Genomic DNA, 17162 nt, shown 5'->3' with positions numbered 1-17162 from the left:
TTTATCAATAATTTAAGTATGTAATTGTTAGCCCTTCCCCCCTGCAGAAAACAATTCATATAATAAATTCATAAAACTTGAATTCATACACATATGCCTTGAAACTCTATCACTTGGACCAAATAAGATTGTATTATAGCGTTTATCAATTTTTAACGAAAGAAAAAAAAAATGGTTCTTCACGCACATTAGTATCGAGTGAAATCCAAAAATGCATTTCAATTGATAATGTAAAAGTATTTATTTTCATAAATATACATTGATGATATTCAACTTTATAAAACAGAAACAGTCAAATATAAATATTTATTTTCTCGTTTTGTTGGTCCAGTTAAAAACGTACATTTTGTAAGGACAGACTTATTTTTATTTTTAAAACAAAAGACAATTTTTGTTGTGTTGTTGAATTAAAAAAGATAGGTTTTTTTGGTCATCCAATACAAACAAAACAACAGGAGCAACATAGGACTGTATATTTAAAGCGACTTGGTAGTCGAGGGCAATGGAGACGTAAGCCGGGAACTCACCCGATGGAATGCTATGCGACGCTACCCTACGCAAATCCAAAGCCCAATTTTCCATAAGATTGTATTACCCCCGTGCACATCTGCCCGATGCCATGCAACGCTACCCTACTCTGCGCACTGCGATCCCCACTGTCCAGATTTTCGTCGGGTCGCATCGAATATAGTCGAAGACAAAAGAATCGGACACTCACATTTTTTTTTTTATTGGCCTTATGATCTTGCATATTACCCATAGTACGAATTCTTGTGTGTTCAAATTGGGGGTTATCGGGAAAAAAGGGCCAGAGGCGACGGTGGGAATCGAACCCACGACCGCGGCGTGAGAGTCTCTCACGCTAACCACTCGGCTACCGCGGAGAAAATTGTTCAAAACATACCATTTTTTGATATAATGAATTCAACTAACAATTTATTACACGGTTTTGCTCATAAAATTTAACTAACAATTTATTTCATGGTTTCGCTCATAAAATTACACAATTTTCGTCGAGTAGCGTCAGAACAGGACAATCATATTTTTTTTTAGTTTATTTCAAACTAAGTATAAATAATTTTGCCATTATATTAATTACAATATTCCTATTTTAACGTAAACCAAATTAAACGAGATAAAAAATTCGTAAGTTTTTATAAAAATTATTTAATTATGAGGTTCTTTTTACGAGGGTATTTCAACTACGAGGTTATAAGAATCTCGGGGTGCCTATTTAAAATAAAAAGCCCATTTGTAAGTATGTCCGGTTCGAATGCAGGGCCGCAGGATTCGAACCCGGGACCTTTTCCTTACAGTGATGAACGCCGTGTCAACGCCTAAACCGTTGCGGCCACCGACGCCCCCCATAATTATGAGGCTTAGGAAGAAAATTTATCAAAATATTGTAATAGCTTTATTTAAAACAATTAAGTTTGATAAACAATTTATTACATGGCTGTGCTTATAAAATTTAACTAACAATTTATTACATGGTTTTGCTCAAAAGAATGCATTAAGAACAAAAGAGGCGTTGCGATTGCGATACTGATTTGTGATGTACGCTGTGTGACTGTACGTGGCGTGCGCTTGACGTCGCATAGATGTGCACACCTACCAAAACGTAACATGGCGTCGGGTAGCATCGGGTAGCGTCGCATAGCATTGCATCGGGTGTGTTCCCCTCTTTAGGATGTAGAAGGACTTCAAGACGAAGGCTCAGTAAAATAACTGTAACAATAGAAACTACCCGTGTAAAAATATCAAATAAATGAAAGGCCGAAAGTAATTAATTTGCAGCATTAATTGTCATTGTTAGGCACATTATTTGTCACGATACAGGCAGAAAGTCGCAAATAAGGAAAATCTAGAATAAACTATTTGTTCAATAAAACGACTGGAACAAAATAAAACAACTCTCTGCTTAAAACAAAGCAACTAGGAAAGATCTTCATCTCGGTTAACAAAAGAGATGGAAGCACTGTATCTTTTACAAGACTTGGTAATCGGCGATATTGAAGAGTTAGGATGAAGGACTTTAGAACGATGGATCAGTAAAGTAACTGGAACAACATAAATTTTCAGCTTAAAAACAAAATATTAATGAAGGGCTGGAAGGAATGAATTTCCACACAAGGAGGAACAACTGGCATCATTCAGGTAAAAACAGAAGGAAAGGATTCTTTAAAACAACTTGATACTCGTGGATAATGTAAATTCATAATGAAATCAACAACAAAACAACTGGAGTAACCGAAAGACCAAAATTTCAACTCACGAATTCAATAAAACTCTGAAATCATATAAATGAGAGAATGGGAGGTCCAGTATGAAGGACATTGACTTGATAAAGTAATTAGCACTACAGAAACAATCAGCTCAACGCACAACATTAACGAACGACTGGAAGAATGAAATATATGCTCAATATAGATGGAGACACAGAAAATATACAAGAATACCAAATTGATGATAGAACAGATAGAACAGGAAGAACAGAAAGAAAAATGGATGAACTGAATGTTCAAGATAAGTTGAAAATCGAGAGTACTAAATTAAATATGTAGTCAAAAAAATATATAAGGAGAAACGGTAAATATAAACTCAATAATGTCAAATTGATGATGATGACCGGAAGATGAATCACATGGCCATTATCTTGGCTGAAAAATATAATAAAAATTCTCAAATCTCACCGCAAACACACTGTTTAACAAACTTAACGCACTTAAATTAAAACTACCACTAAGCTAACCACTTCTTACAATGTTTTTAAACTGTTAATAGATTGTAGATTTATAAGGGCGTGGCATGTCTCAAGGCAGCTTCAAACGTTAAAACCACTATCAGCTCGAAGATGTTTTAGCAGCAAGGTAAATAAAGAGTTTTCAAGTCCCAGAACAAATAAGAATCAAGTGAGATGGACGTACACGCAACGATTATCACAGCGCTGACAGGCCCTGCGTCAGGAACCCACATGCTATACGAGAAATGTTCAGAGAAGATGAAAATGTAATCTGAACCTCTTCTAATGTGCTCAAAAATGAATAGGGATATTTGTAAATTAATCTTATTTTATTTTTATTTTATTTTATTTTTTTTACGAGGTCATATAAAACCTCAGGGTGCTTTTTCGAAAAAAAGCTCATTTGTAAGTATTTCGGGTTCGAATGCAGGGCCGCTGGTTTCGAACCCAGGACCTTTACCTTACAGTGATGAGCGCCGTGTCAACGCCCAAACCATTGCGGCCACCGACTCCCCAATTATTCTTATTGTATTAATTTTAATTAAATTAACCGATATATTCTTGTTAGTTGGATAAAGCAAAATAGAAAATACAAACCAAAAACACACTAATGTTAATCCTCAATTTTAATAACGGTTTTATTTAGACTAGTAAACATAAAGATTATTTATTTTGTAAATAAACACCTTTTCTCGTCTTTTCTCCATTTTAATACAGTTGTGTTCTCTTTAACCATGGAAAAGCAACATCTTGAACCAGAAGTTCGCAATATTATTGTGAAAATGAGTCATCGAGGCCATCAGTAAGTGGGATATTGCAGAGGCAGTTGGCGTTTCTCAGAGCGAGGTCTCTCGGGGTTTAGCCAGATTCCGAGAGACTAGAAATCCCAATAGTGGATCTCAGCGCATTACGACGCGAAGGAAGGACAGAAATATTGTCATTGCCGCAAGACGGAACCCTTTCCATAATGCCCAGCAGATCCTCAATGAAGTACGGGATGTGTGACAAGCCCTTTATCAACACAAACGATTTTTAATCGAGACGACCTACAGCAACAACCCACCACCAGCAACTCAGGAGAAAATGGTGCAGCGAGCACAACACCTAAAACATAATTTGAATCCTGTTATGTTTATGTGTGCTTACTGATAGCAGACGCCGAAGAGTCTGCCAAGAACAGGTGATCCGTACAATGCCCAGTTAGTGATCATTTCAGTGCAGTTTGGAAGAGGCGGTGTCATGGTCTGGGCTGGGATTTATACTAGAGGAAGACTGGAATCCATATTGTTCGAAGGCAACCTCACCGCAGTCCGTTATGTCCAAGAAATTATGTAGGAATACATCCCTCAAACCAGGGATCTCATTGGCAGGGATTTTCGATTTCTGGATGACAATTCCAGACCTCATAGAGACATAGTTATTCATCAAGGTTTAGAAAACCTGTGAATTTTCCATCTCCCCTGTCGACCATTGCCTCCAGACCTCAATCTCATTGAGCACATGTGGGATGCGTTGCAGAGAAGGCTTTTCGATCACCATCCGCAGCCAGTTGGCCTGCAACAACTGAGTGCAGCGTTGCAACGTCTATGGAGTAAAACAACATATAAAAATGGTACAAATAAGGAGCAACTCAGTATGTAAAAATAAAATAATTGCAGGATATATTTTGTAGATGGTACAAATGGTAGAAAGAATAAGGAGAATCTAGTAAAATGTCTTCTGTTCAACTTTTTTTTATTAGGAAACAATATCTAATACATTTCTTTTAACCTTTATCGTCTGGACCACGATTTTATTATTGATCTATACAATTTAAATAAGAAATACAATCAACACGTACATCTTAGTAAACGTAAAGGGTATAAATGCGAGTCAGGTTGACTAGCTATCAGTCACAAGTGGAGTTCTTAACAGTTTACTACTATCAGAACAGTATGATTAAATTATGCAAATACTATAACAAGTGAAAAAATGAATTTGTACAATGATAGAAATTTTAGACTCAATCATTGTATAAATTCATTTTTTCACATCGTACATGTATGTGTATAATTTAAACAATGATTATAAACCCCAGGCCCTGAAGATGATCTCAACAAAGTTCGAAACGATGGCACGTTGAATGTTTGTCTAATCCTACTCACACGAGAGTGCATCTCACGTTCTCCAAATAATCATTAATTAACGGTCACTAAACACCACACAGCACGATTAATTGATGGTTGGAACACATTCTGTCGTAAGATTGATACAAATTGAATGTAAGCCAAAAAGCTAGAAAAACCATTTCACCAGTTCCACAGCCACATTTATTAAACTTGGGGTACAAAGAATTTAAACATGAACTGATGACCCATGAGATGAATGAAATATAACAGTTTTATGCAGTAATCGTTCCATCCAAGTAAGTCAATTTAAAAAAAATCTATACATTTAGTTTTGATGATTTTTTAATAATCCCTAAGTCATAATGCAAATTCCCCACGTTAAACGATACTGGCTCAGTGTACAGTTTATATTGTCTTTTTTTTTTAAATTAATCATTCATAGAAAGAACCATTTAACCTGTTTGATATGAAATTTTTCAAAAACGGCCCAGCTTTTCATTTCAGATATGTTCATCGCGTTAATCACATGTTTGATATTGAACGTTTGTAAATTTGGAAGTCCGTACAATACACACAACTAAAAACTGGTGTTATATTGAAGTTAAAACTGGCCAGGTAATTAACAATTTAAAGTTTTAAAAAAATTTGGTTTTTTAATCATTTCATGTTTAAAATGGCTTTTTACGGACCTCTTTAATTGCAATTTAGTATAACAATTTAATAGCATTCCATTAAAATTTTATATAGACATGTTATAAACTAATATTGGGTTGTCCGGAAAATAATGCAGGATTTTGGTATTAAACAAAAAAAAAGAAACTAGTTACTTTAAAGCAATGTTCTTTAATCAANTCCTGTAAACGTAAACAGAATATTTTATATAGATTTTTTTTAATGAAAACTTAAAATCCTGCATTATTTTCCGGACAACCCAATAGATTGATTGAAAGATTAACATAGTATTTTACCAATAAAGTGAAAAAACAAAATTTCAAGGTTTGTAACAAACCTGTATTTTAGAACCTAGAATTTCACCTCGAACTTTTACTACAGACTTTGCAAAATCTCAATTTCAAACGGGATTTTATTACGGACCAATATATTTACATAAAAACAATTATTATGTATTATTTTCAACTAATTAATCTTTATGTAAGGTATTGATTGAGATAAAAAAGTCAATGTCACGAGCGGAATTCGAACCCACGACATTCGGCTAAATACGCCGCTGCTCTACCACTTGAGCTATCGTGACTTCGATCCAGTCGGACACCTACTCCCCATCTCAATGTACCTTTGGAATCTTCCTTCCTTTTTGCCATTTTTCAAATGACTTGTAATCTATTTGATTCTCGGCGACAAATTAAATAGCCACGGAGAGCTTTAGTGAAGATACACTTAATTTTAATTATTAAATCCATTAGAGTTCGTGGTCCGATTGTCCAAATAACTTCTTTTCAATTAATTAATCTTTAGTGGTAGAGCAGCGGCGTATTTAGCCGAAGGTCGTGGGTTCGAATTCCGCTCGTGGCATTGACTTTTTTATCTCAACCAGTACTTTACATAGAGATTAATTAATTGAAAAGAAGTTATTTGGTCAATCGGACTGCAAACTAAGGGATTATGTATTTTGTTATAAAACAATACGCTGAAAATGTCAAATACTTTGTAACAAAACTGATCAGTAATTTAATCATAACTTGGAACTGTTAGGGACCTCGCATAGTCACAGCTTAGGATAACAATTTCATCACTAACCATTAAAATTGAATAAATACGTTATAAATTAATAGGTTTGAAAGATATTAACATTGCATTTTCCCAATCAAATGGGAAAACAAATTTCAAACAATTTCTAACAAAACTTTATGTATCACCTGGGACATTTCCTAGTTGCTCGATGTCGCACATAATAGAGGTTTGCCATGCCTTGGCTCCGTAGAGAGAGCGTATAGGCATGCCGTTGAATTTAAGTTCACTAATTTCGTGGTCCGCTTGACCAATTAATATATTACAATTAATTAAGGTTTTTAGTTGAGATAAAAAAGTCAATGGCACGAGCGGGATTCGAACCCACGATCTTCGGCTAGATACGCCGCTTCTCTACCACTTGAGCTATCGTGACCTCGATCCACTCGGACACTAACTTCCCATCTCAACCCCACCTTTTGAATTTTTCCACCTTTTTGCCATTTTTCAAATGTCGTGTCGATAGCTCAAGTGGTAGAGCAGCGGCGTATCTAGCCGAAGATCGTGGGTTCGAATCCCGCTCGTGCCATTGACATTTTTATCTCACCTAAAAACCTTAATTAATTGTAGTTGAATTTAAGAATGGTACTCGGACACGGTAACGAGCGACGGGGTCCCCTGATCTCCTTTTTAGAGGACATGGTTTATTTGATTGTATACACATCTGTTTTATATGAGTGCGTGTATTTAAAGGTGTGAGTGGTGAGGTTTTTATGTTGAAATATGGCGTCACCATCGCCCCTCCAGTAGTGTGTTTAGGGTGTATGTGGAATATTTATAAAAGTACATTATCAACTCTAATTTAGATTAGATTATTACTACTGGGTTCAGGTCGATGGAAGAATATCGAGTACTCCACCGATTAATCAGAATGAGTGCAATGTAAATAGTGTATTTGTGCGGCTTTATTATACATGTTAATTTAAGGCTAGATTATATTTTGCACCTTGGGGTCGAAATGACCTAGCTGTCGAACGTCCCTGTTGGTTGCGAAGCGATGAAGTCCTAAGCATCTGGCTTAAGGGGGAATACTAGCGACTCAGGCGCATAAAGGGGTAGGTGAACTCCCTGAGGTATAGACATAGCCCTATGGGGGAGTGATAACCCTTCGGTGTGAAAGCACAATACGTTGGATTTTTCCAATATGTTAAAACCCTCTGCATTCTAAATATAACCTGGCATTAAAATTGTTCCGTTCTTATAACATTTATACACAAACTATGCAATTGTTAATAAAAAACAAATATCGTATGATTAAAAACAAGATGCTTAAATAAAATATAAAAATAATTTAGAACAAGCCTCTCGGTTTTTTAAATTTCTTTTTATACCCGGAGTATGATTCTAGCTTCTAGCAACCCTGGGGAAGGATCTGAGGAACAGGACTTATGCGTTGACCATATATAATAAAAACATATCTAGGCTGATTTTATGGTTTTTATGAGTTCTACATGTACACAGACAACCCTGGATGTTAAAATAGATCAGAAACAAAGGAAGAAGATAAACAATCCAAAAAAAGAAATGTAAACCACTCAGTACTTTACTTACATTACATTATTAGGGGAGTACCATCGTAAATTCGTATATAAATTGGTCACCTTTTATGCAATATTTAAACTATTAAAAATATGATATATTATGTAAAAAATTACACGCTAATTAGAAAATAACATCGGATTTTAACAATAAGGTTTTCAATCATTTGTACTTTGTAATAAAATTTCAGTGCTCTTTATGTTGAACCGAGCCTTTAGGTTCTTCTGTCGTGATTCCACAAAATTTGTAACACAATATTAAGAAAATAAAAATGAAGAAAAGAATGGTAAACCTGTCTGCATTTTAATTACAAATAAACAAGTTTAGAGTACTTAGTACCATCGTAATTTCTCATGAAAATTCGTCGCACCGTTTATAAACTTTTATAAATATGTATATGTATAATTATGTAAAATAAAGACGGATTAGAAAATGCCATCGGATTTTGCCTCAATTTGAATTTTGTACAAAAAATTCACTGCACTTTTTGTAAAACTCGAGCCTTTTAGGACTTCATAATGGCACGATTTCAGATAATTCGTCACACATGATTAAAAATATATATAAACTAAATACGTTAAGTAGAAAATAACTTTCCTTTACGGACACTGGCTATTTTGTTATCAATTAATTCTTAATGCTAAAGTCATTAGCCGAGTAAGCACCCGCTAAATGTTTTTTGTTCTTTTACTTATTCTCTAGCAGATGATGTGCTTTTATTCTAGTTATTTTATGCTCTGGTGTGCTTTTAATGGCCCAGCATGATTTTATTTTAATCTTTTTAGATCTAAACGAAAACAGAGCCGTATCATCTCAGGGCCAGTTTAGTTCAGCACAGTTTCACAGTTGATGAAACTTGGCCTGAGAACCGTCTCGCAACTCTGGGGCCGCATTCCAAATTTAAGAAACCGCATTATATCTGTGTTCAAAAGGCTATGATTTTGTTCTATGATCCGCTTAAAGTATGATCAGAAAATGATCGAAACCACAGCTTTTCACTTATTAAAATAAACATTCAGAGAGAAGCCAGTTTTTTTTACATAGTTTTAAAGAAGTATGAAAAATACACTGAAAATAATTAATTATACAATTAGTAACAACAAATAGTTTTATACTACATAAACTGCTGAAAAATGAATAGGGACAATGCCAATTTTGTAGTATTTACTTTCCCTAACATTTTTGTTTGATGCTTTTATAAATTGCATTAAAATTTATTAGAAATTGGTGTTTTTTACTGAAAGATCATTTAATTAAGAGATTTTGAAAAATAACAAAATAAAGGGGGCGTCGGTGGCCACAAGGTTTAGTCTTTGACACGGCGCTCATCACAGTAAGGTAAAGGTCCCGGGTTCGAATCCAGCAGCCCTGCATTCGAACCCAACATACTTACAAATGGGCTTTTTTAAAACACCGGCACCCTGAGGGTTTATATGACCCCTGCTGTTGCGAACCCTTGTAAAAAAAAATAAAAATAAATAAATAAAAAACGGATACAATAATTTTTTTAAATAATTAATACCGTGTAAAAGTCCTCTGTTATCTAAATCTTTGTGCATTATTGTTGATGAGCTTATCAGTAATTTCATAAGGAATTTCACTCCATAGATGTTGAAACGCTGCACTGTGTTGTTGCAGGTCTACTGGCTGCGGATGGTGATTGAAAAGCCAGCTCTGCCACGCATCCTACATGTGCTCAATGAGATTGAGGTCTGAAGACAATGGGGGAAAGGGCAGATGGGAAATTGCCCAGGTTTTCTAGACATTGGTAAATAACTCTGCCTCTATGAGGTCTGGCATTGTCATTCAGAAATCGAAAATCCCTGCCAATGAGATCTCTGGTTTGAGGGATGTATTCATCGATAATTTCTTGGGCATAACGAACTGCGGTGAGGTTGCCTTCAACAACATGGATTCCAGTTGGTCCTCCAGTATAAATCCCAGCCCAGACCATTACACCGTCTCCTTCAAACTGCACGGAAGGGAGCACGAACTAGGGATTGGTACCCATCCTCTGTTCTCGGTAGACTACGGTACTGTACACTATACAGTCAGAAACGCGACGTAACAGCATTCCAATTGGTGTTCTCTACTAAACGCTCACTGCACCATATTCTCTAGAGTAGCGGGCTGTTGCTGCAGGTCTCAAAAGGCCATACGATGAGAGGCCAACTACCTACAAACGATTACGAATCGTTTGGGTTGATAAAGGCCTTGCCAAAACATTTGGTACTTCATTTAGGATCTGGCGGGCCCTATGGAAAGGGTTCCACCTTGGCAATATTCCTATCTTCCCTTCTATCTTCCATATGCGCTGAAATCCAGGCTCCCTACTGGCACTTCCAGTCCTTCAGAATCGGGAGACCCCGCTCTGAGAAACGCCAACTGCTTCTGCGATATCCACTTGCCGGTGACCTCGATGACTCGTTCTCACAATAATATTGCGAACTTCTGGTTCAAGATGATGCCTTTCCATGGTTGAATAGAACACAACTGGACTAGAACGGAGAAAATGCGAGAAAAGGTGTTTGTTTACAAAATGAGTAATCTTCGTGTTTACTTTTCTTAAGTAACTCTGTTATTAAAACTGAGGACTAACATTTGTTTGTCTTTGGTTTGTGTTTTCTATTTTGTTTTATCCAACTAACAAGAATATATCGGTTATTTAATTAAAATTAATAGAATAAGAATAATTGAAAAATATTCCTATTTAATGTTGAGCAGTATATTAATGTGACTTTTCTTAATAATATTTTTCACATAAAATTTCTGTGCCATCATCTCCTATCGCACAAGAAATCCTAGAGGGCACGAAGAACAATTAGAAAAACCAGGAAGGGAACGGATAATAAAAACAAGGATTATATTAACCTTTTATAATTATAATTGCATCGAGAAATTTTACAGTTTGCTTTTTTAAAAACAGAATACACATGCGTACAGTTCAAAACACCAGCACTTTTTCTATTTTAGGCCGTTATTTTTCCCTTTTGGGACGACCCAGGGATCACTTAACTTTCAAATAGCCTCGGCCGTTGGCCCGATTCAACAAGTAACGAGATGCAGGAGCCGAACCTGTTCAGGGGTGCATGATCCGAAGATCGCTCAAAGTCTACAGGCCCTTATCAGTTCTCCGTCCAGTAGATTTGCATATAACACTGGACAAGAGAATGATAAGGGTCCGGAGCAGAGCCACGCATGATCCTCATCGGCGGACAATACCTGGAACAGACGAGATACAACGTTAATTAAATTTAATTATTATTTTAATATTTTTAAGGATTCGGTTAGAAAGCCCGGTTTTTTAGAACATACGAAGAGCACGATGTCTCTGGTATCTTCCAATACTATATCGGTTTTTATGACATTACAGTTTTTATTATGTCATTTCCTTCCAGCCAAAATTCTTCATACCATCCCATGAAAGTATAACATAAAACTTACGAACCGGCATGAAAAATGCCATCAATCTACGAGATGAAAATTCGTTTTTACACTTTTGCATTCGACAATTTTCAACAAACAAGCGGAAACTAAATTGAAACATTAAAAACTCCAGCGGATAATGTTTGAACTGTGATATATTTATACAAAGTCATTGAAAAATTTACAAAAGAAACGAGATAAAACTATTTATCTTCTTATCTCTTGATCTCAACTCCATTCACTAGTTCCTTAATCTTACTTTAATAATTTAAATATAACTTCCTTTCAAAATAAGCAGCCATTTTGAATTTAAATAGGGCTAGTTTATTGTTTTGTGAAGACAAAAGAAATCTCGGACTTACCACTTTAAAAAAAAAATTAATGTGCACAAAAGTTAAATTCATAAATAAGCTGTTTATTTTTGTGAACTTGGGCCATTTTCAGAACAATTTTCGACCTGGGGTAAAAATTTAAATGGTTATCAAGAGCCAAGGACCTAGTTTGACCTCGGCGTGTAACGAGTTATTAGAGCCTGGCACCAGATCAACGAAGACGTCAACCTGGGTGGAAAAACTAAAAACCCTGAATTTCCAATTTCAAAATATGCAAATGAACAAAATTAAAGAAACTTTCAAGATTATAGCACCTTTTCAATATGCCTTGTTGAATGGTTAATTTAAAAAAAAAATTAAAGAAAAAATCCTATAATGTAAAGCTACACAGAAAAAAAGGAAAAAAGGTTTACAAAAAGGATGTTTTATGTCGCGTCAAATAGTTAATATTGGCACATCTGGTTTTGAGATATAAGAAGGCGAACCGGACTTGATGTCAAGTCCCCATGACCTCCGTATCCGGCCTAAGTCACCTATTGCCGACCACCAACAGTTTTTTCGATTTTTTTTTAACACGTACATATTTCAATTATAAATTTGTTTTAAAGATCAAATGAATCTGTCATATCTGGAACAATTCGGCTTTCGGCCGGAAACACCATAGTTTATCTGAGAGATAACTACACCCGATAAGATGGACGGGGAGAAAAAAAAGCCACTCCTCACTGGGCCGAATTGAAATTTTGAAAACTTTCCTGTTACAAAAATTGCAAGTTGCTTAAGAAAGCGTGAAAAAGCACAGTATCGCGCTCAGAGTTGTATAAACGTAATCGTCTTCATGAAATATGGATGACACCATTTTGGAAAGATTGAAAGGCCCTGTGATATTGGATCTTGTGATATTATCATTCCAGATTTTTTATTTTTATAGGTCAAAAGCGTAAAGATTAAGCTTTTCAAAGGTTGCATTAAACATTATAAATTATTTAGTAATACGTACATGTGTGAACATTTTTCCGGCGAAGTGATGGAAGATGGAAACGGGCAGGTTATTTGGCCGTTTCGATGAATCGTTCCACAAAACGGTTGTGACAACGGGAGGGTGGATTTAAACAGGTTGTAGTGGAAGGGCCTAGGAGGCTATTTATAGTGATTAGGTAAGTACAGGAACAGGCTAATTGTGAAGTGGTGTTCTCACGAGGGTGTGGGAACTTGGGCAGATCCATATATTACCAGTTTACTGCAAATTCGTGTCGCCGTTTCTTGGACCGTGGAGTTCCACAAGGAACATTGTTTGCATTCCGGGTAACAGACCCCGAGAGAGGGAAGGGAAACTCGAACAAAAGTGGGGAGGGGCAATTCTCACGCCCTTTGTACCCCCTTTAACCCTCGCCCTTGCTCCGCTCTTCCCAAGGTACACGTGCGACACCCGAAATTCCACGAAAAACTGACTATAACGGTTTAAAAAAAAATCAACTACGGTTGTCTTTATGAAAAAATGTTACAGCATTATACATAGTAAGAAAAGTGTATTGAATAGGGACAAGAATAGACTTTCTTGGCTTTAGAAGCGTTATGTATATATGAGTTGAAGATTAGCGAGAACAGAGGGAAGGCATGCTAGGAAGTCGGCCCTAAAGATTATCCTTTGTGGAGAACCAGACCCTTTTCAACCTCCAAACAAGGGCGACCCCGGGCCCTTTACGAAATTTCCACACCCGGCTACACTTCGTCGCAGCGACCAACTGGGAAAGATTTTAAAGTTCCCGACGTCAAAAATGCTAATCGAAAAGTCCACAGGGAAGATCCCGACACCGGTGGATGAAAAAATTATTTAAAAAATCATAATAAAATTAAAACAGTACTTACTGAAAAAAAGAGAAAGGTCCGTCAGACACGAGTTAGTAAGCACAAATTAGTATTAAATTCACAAAAAATGTTTTGACAGAATTTCCGAAACCGAGTCACGTTCGGATACGGGCACAGACTGAACTCCGAAGTTCTGAGTAGGACGAGTCGGATCCAACGGCTTTCCCCCTCCAATCAGAACCATTCTAGTCATCCCCGGCCAAGTCACCGTTCCCCCCGATGGCCCGATTCGAACCAACTTGTGGCCCGGAAATCCGAGGAAAGTGCTCTAATTGATATAACCCTTTGTTATACCGACCGCTGATCGATCGTGATGGTTGTGATCGTAAAATGAAATATTGAAATTTCGTCGGATCAGAGGGCACGGAACATTGTTAATCTAAAAATCCATCACTAAGGTCGTGTATGAGGTCCCGACAGATAAACTGCACTGACCTCCTCCACCCCGTGGTGTAGAGAAGTGGAAACGCAAATAGCACAAATCTTTAACCGAAAGTCAAATTAATACACGTTGAGAAAGAAGAGTTCATGATGTCGAACACGAGATTTTCAATTCTTGCAAAAACATTTCCTTCCGCTTGACGGTTGTAGTTCTAATTTCAAAAAATAATTATTTCACTTTTTCTTCATTACTTCTACCCCTGTTTCACTAATTTTTAAGAAGTAGGTATATGTATTATACATAACACACACACAAATAAACTGATCTATTTTTTTTTTTTTTTTTTTTTTTTTTGTAGGGAAGGGAGGTTGAAAATTCGGCAAGGGTCAGCTGATGGTCTTTCGTATGATTCTCCCTTTCATTCTCTCACACTCAATCACTCTTTCTCACTCACTCCTCTCATTCACTCCCGCCCTTTCTCACTTAGTCACTCTCTCTCTCTCTCTTTTTTTTCTTTCTCATACAAATCTCCCTCACTCAATTTGCGAGATTTTTAAATAAAACGATATTCATTCACTCTTTTTCCCCCTCAATCAATCTCTCTCTCTCCGTGAAATAATGTTTCATTCATTTACTTTAAAATGCAGTCTGCTTGAATATTTTTCCAATTCCGAAATTTGGATTAGGCAGAAAGCACTGTATAATTTTAAGGGAATGTTATAAACTCTCATAAATTGCCAGTTTTTCAATATGTATATAAATTAATTTATCGAACGTCCATTGAGTATGTATTAAGGTTTTTTTCAAAAAATATAACAAAAAGTTATTAGTATTTATGTAAAGGTTCTATCTTTTTAGTTACACTTATTTTTTCAAAAGCAAAAAAGTTTATTTAATATTAAAATCAATTATAAATCAGAAGTTATAATTAGTTAATTATTGATTGTATCATGAAAAGGAAAAAATTGTCGTGTTACCAAGGAAGATGACTACATCAGGCTGACGGGCCATGCCTTAAATGTGTTTAATGTTATCTGTATTTTTATTACTTGTTTCTTTTGTAATAAATAATAATAAATAACTTTATCTATCTATTTATCTATCTTCAAATAAATGTGGATTTCGTTTATCAAAACGCCCAGAATTGATTCGAAGCTTTCCATAAAGTATACCTCCAGTAGACTAGTGTTTTTATGTTTAAAGACTGTGGTTTTCCTTTGTTTAACCATTTCATTTAAAACCATTTGTGTTTCAATTATAAAAATGTTGAAAAGCTTCATGGGGTATTCAATAAAACAGGCATTTTGCTAAACGAAAACTTTAAAAATATTAAGATTGACAATTCAACATTTATTGTATTACACCTATCTTTTCTAATCAATCGGGGCTTGTAGTCTTAGAAGAATTTCACCCTGCCGAGGTTATCGATCTGACAGATTCGACTGTTCCAGTATAAATGTTTACACCTCTGCTTTTCTTTTCGACATTTCCCTTTTCTCTCTAGTGCGCCTTTTTCTGAACGCATCTCCAAATAGAAACGGAACGGTTCGGTCGTCGAACTGAACTGAAGTCAAGCATGTTTTCAATAGATTCAATATGACATAAGTTTTTTTTTTCTAAATGCAAATTTGAACCAAAAATTTAAACAAAATTGTTAAAATCAAATTTACCCTGTCAGGATGACTTTAAGAAAACTAATAAACATTGTTTTATTTTAACAACAGACCGATACGTGCTTCTCTTTCTTCACAATTTTTTTTCAATTTTGCTCATTAATATATAAAAGGGAAAAATAATTTTTTTTTTCAATTTCAATCAAGTCAAATTTTATTTAAATGATAAGAAAATTATTGTCAATCAACCTTTAAACCAAAATCCCGTTTAATTGTTCTTTTTTAATTCCGGTACGACATTGTTTATTGAAACAAGTCATATTTACAACGGACTGAATAAACATCTAATTTAATAAACTATCGATTTCCGCGTCATAAATGGACCCAACTGCGGTTCATTGTTCCACTTTTCAAGCGTACGACGGCTCAGATTATCAATTGCAAACGTTTTGGGGGAAGAAAAAAATTGTTATTTGACGTCGCTGTTCATTCCTTTCTCGGCCAATCGAAGGATGACGGCGTAAGACCGTCTACGATTTGACATTTAAACAAACAGACCTGACAACTGACAGACCTGTGACGTCGGGGACTAAAGGAATTGACAGATCGGTTAGTGCGCTATTTCTCACACGACTTAAAAAGGCTAACTTTACGGCAAAAAAGCCCGAACAAGACAACGCCGGAGTAACATCTTGAAGTTGACACACAATTGGCAACATACAATAATATATATAAATAACATCTCCAGCACAAAAAAATATAAAATCTTCAACTCGATGTAGTATAACATATACCACAAGACAACAATGACAATAACTTCACTATTTTTCGTGGTCCGCTTGACCAATTAATTGAATGACAATAACATTTCCAACACGACTTTGTTGGCAATAATATTTACAGCTATGTCAAAACCTTCAGCATATCCCAGCAGATGACAATAACATCTTCAGAATCAAAGTTTCAAGTTTTCAAACCGGGGAATAATATTTCCAATAATAAAGCTGACACTACCATTTTCAGCACAATAATCTATGCCAGGATAACCTCGACGATCAAATTGACGTGTTCATCACATAAATAACGTACTCGAACAATAACATTTTCAAGCGATGACAATAACTCTAGGGTAACAACTATGACAATAACATCTTCAGCGCCAAGACAATAACTCGAGCATAACAACTATGACAATAATATCTTCAGCCTAATGACAATAACTACAAGATGACAACTTTGACTATAACATCTTCAGCACAATGACAATAACTCCAAGATGACAACTATGACAATAAAAATCTTCAGCCTAATGACAATAACTCCCGGGTAACAACTATATCAGAAACACATTCAGCACAGCGACAAGAATTTCAATAGAATTACAATAGTTCAAGCGAAACA

General features: G+C 35.7%; 1 protein-coding gene across 2 annotated transcripts in view; it reads right to left on the bottom strand.

Moving 5' to 3' along the window:
- Positions 1-1609: 1609 nt before the first annotated feature.
- Positions 1610-17162, bottom strand: part of LOC112127701 — a 46918-nt gene continuing 31365 nt past the window's right edge. Inside the window, exon 2 of one of the 2 annotated variants that reach the window (XR_002910691.1) lies at positions 1610-1728. Coding sequence is in view for 1 of the 2 variants with exons in the window: in XM_024229036.1 (XP_024084804.1) it covers positions 11265-11361 (97 nt within the window). In the remaining variant the exon portion in view is untranslated. Of the gene's footprint in view, positions 1729-10999; positions 11362-17162 lie in introns of those variants that run through there. The other variant, XM_024229036.1, reaches the window with a different exon arrangement.

The sequence above is a fragment of the Cimex lectularius genome, unplaced genomic scaffold (genome assembly GCF_000648675.2).
Source record: "Cimex lectularius strain Harlan isolate CLEC.00 unplaced genomic scaffold, Clec_2.1 scaffold210, whole genome shotgun sequence".
Lineage (NCBI taxonomy): Eukaryota > Metazoa > Arthropoda > Insecta > Hemiptera > Cimicidae > Cimex > Cimex lectularius.
This window is presented reverse-complemented; position numbering and strand designations above follow the sequence as displayed.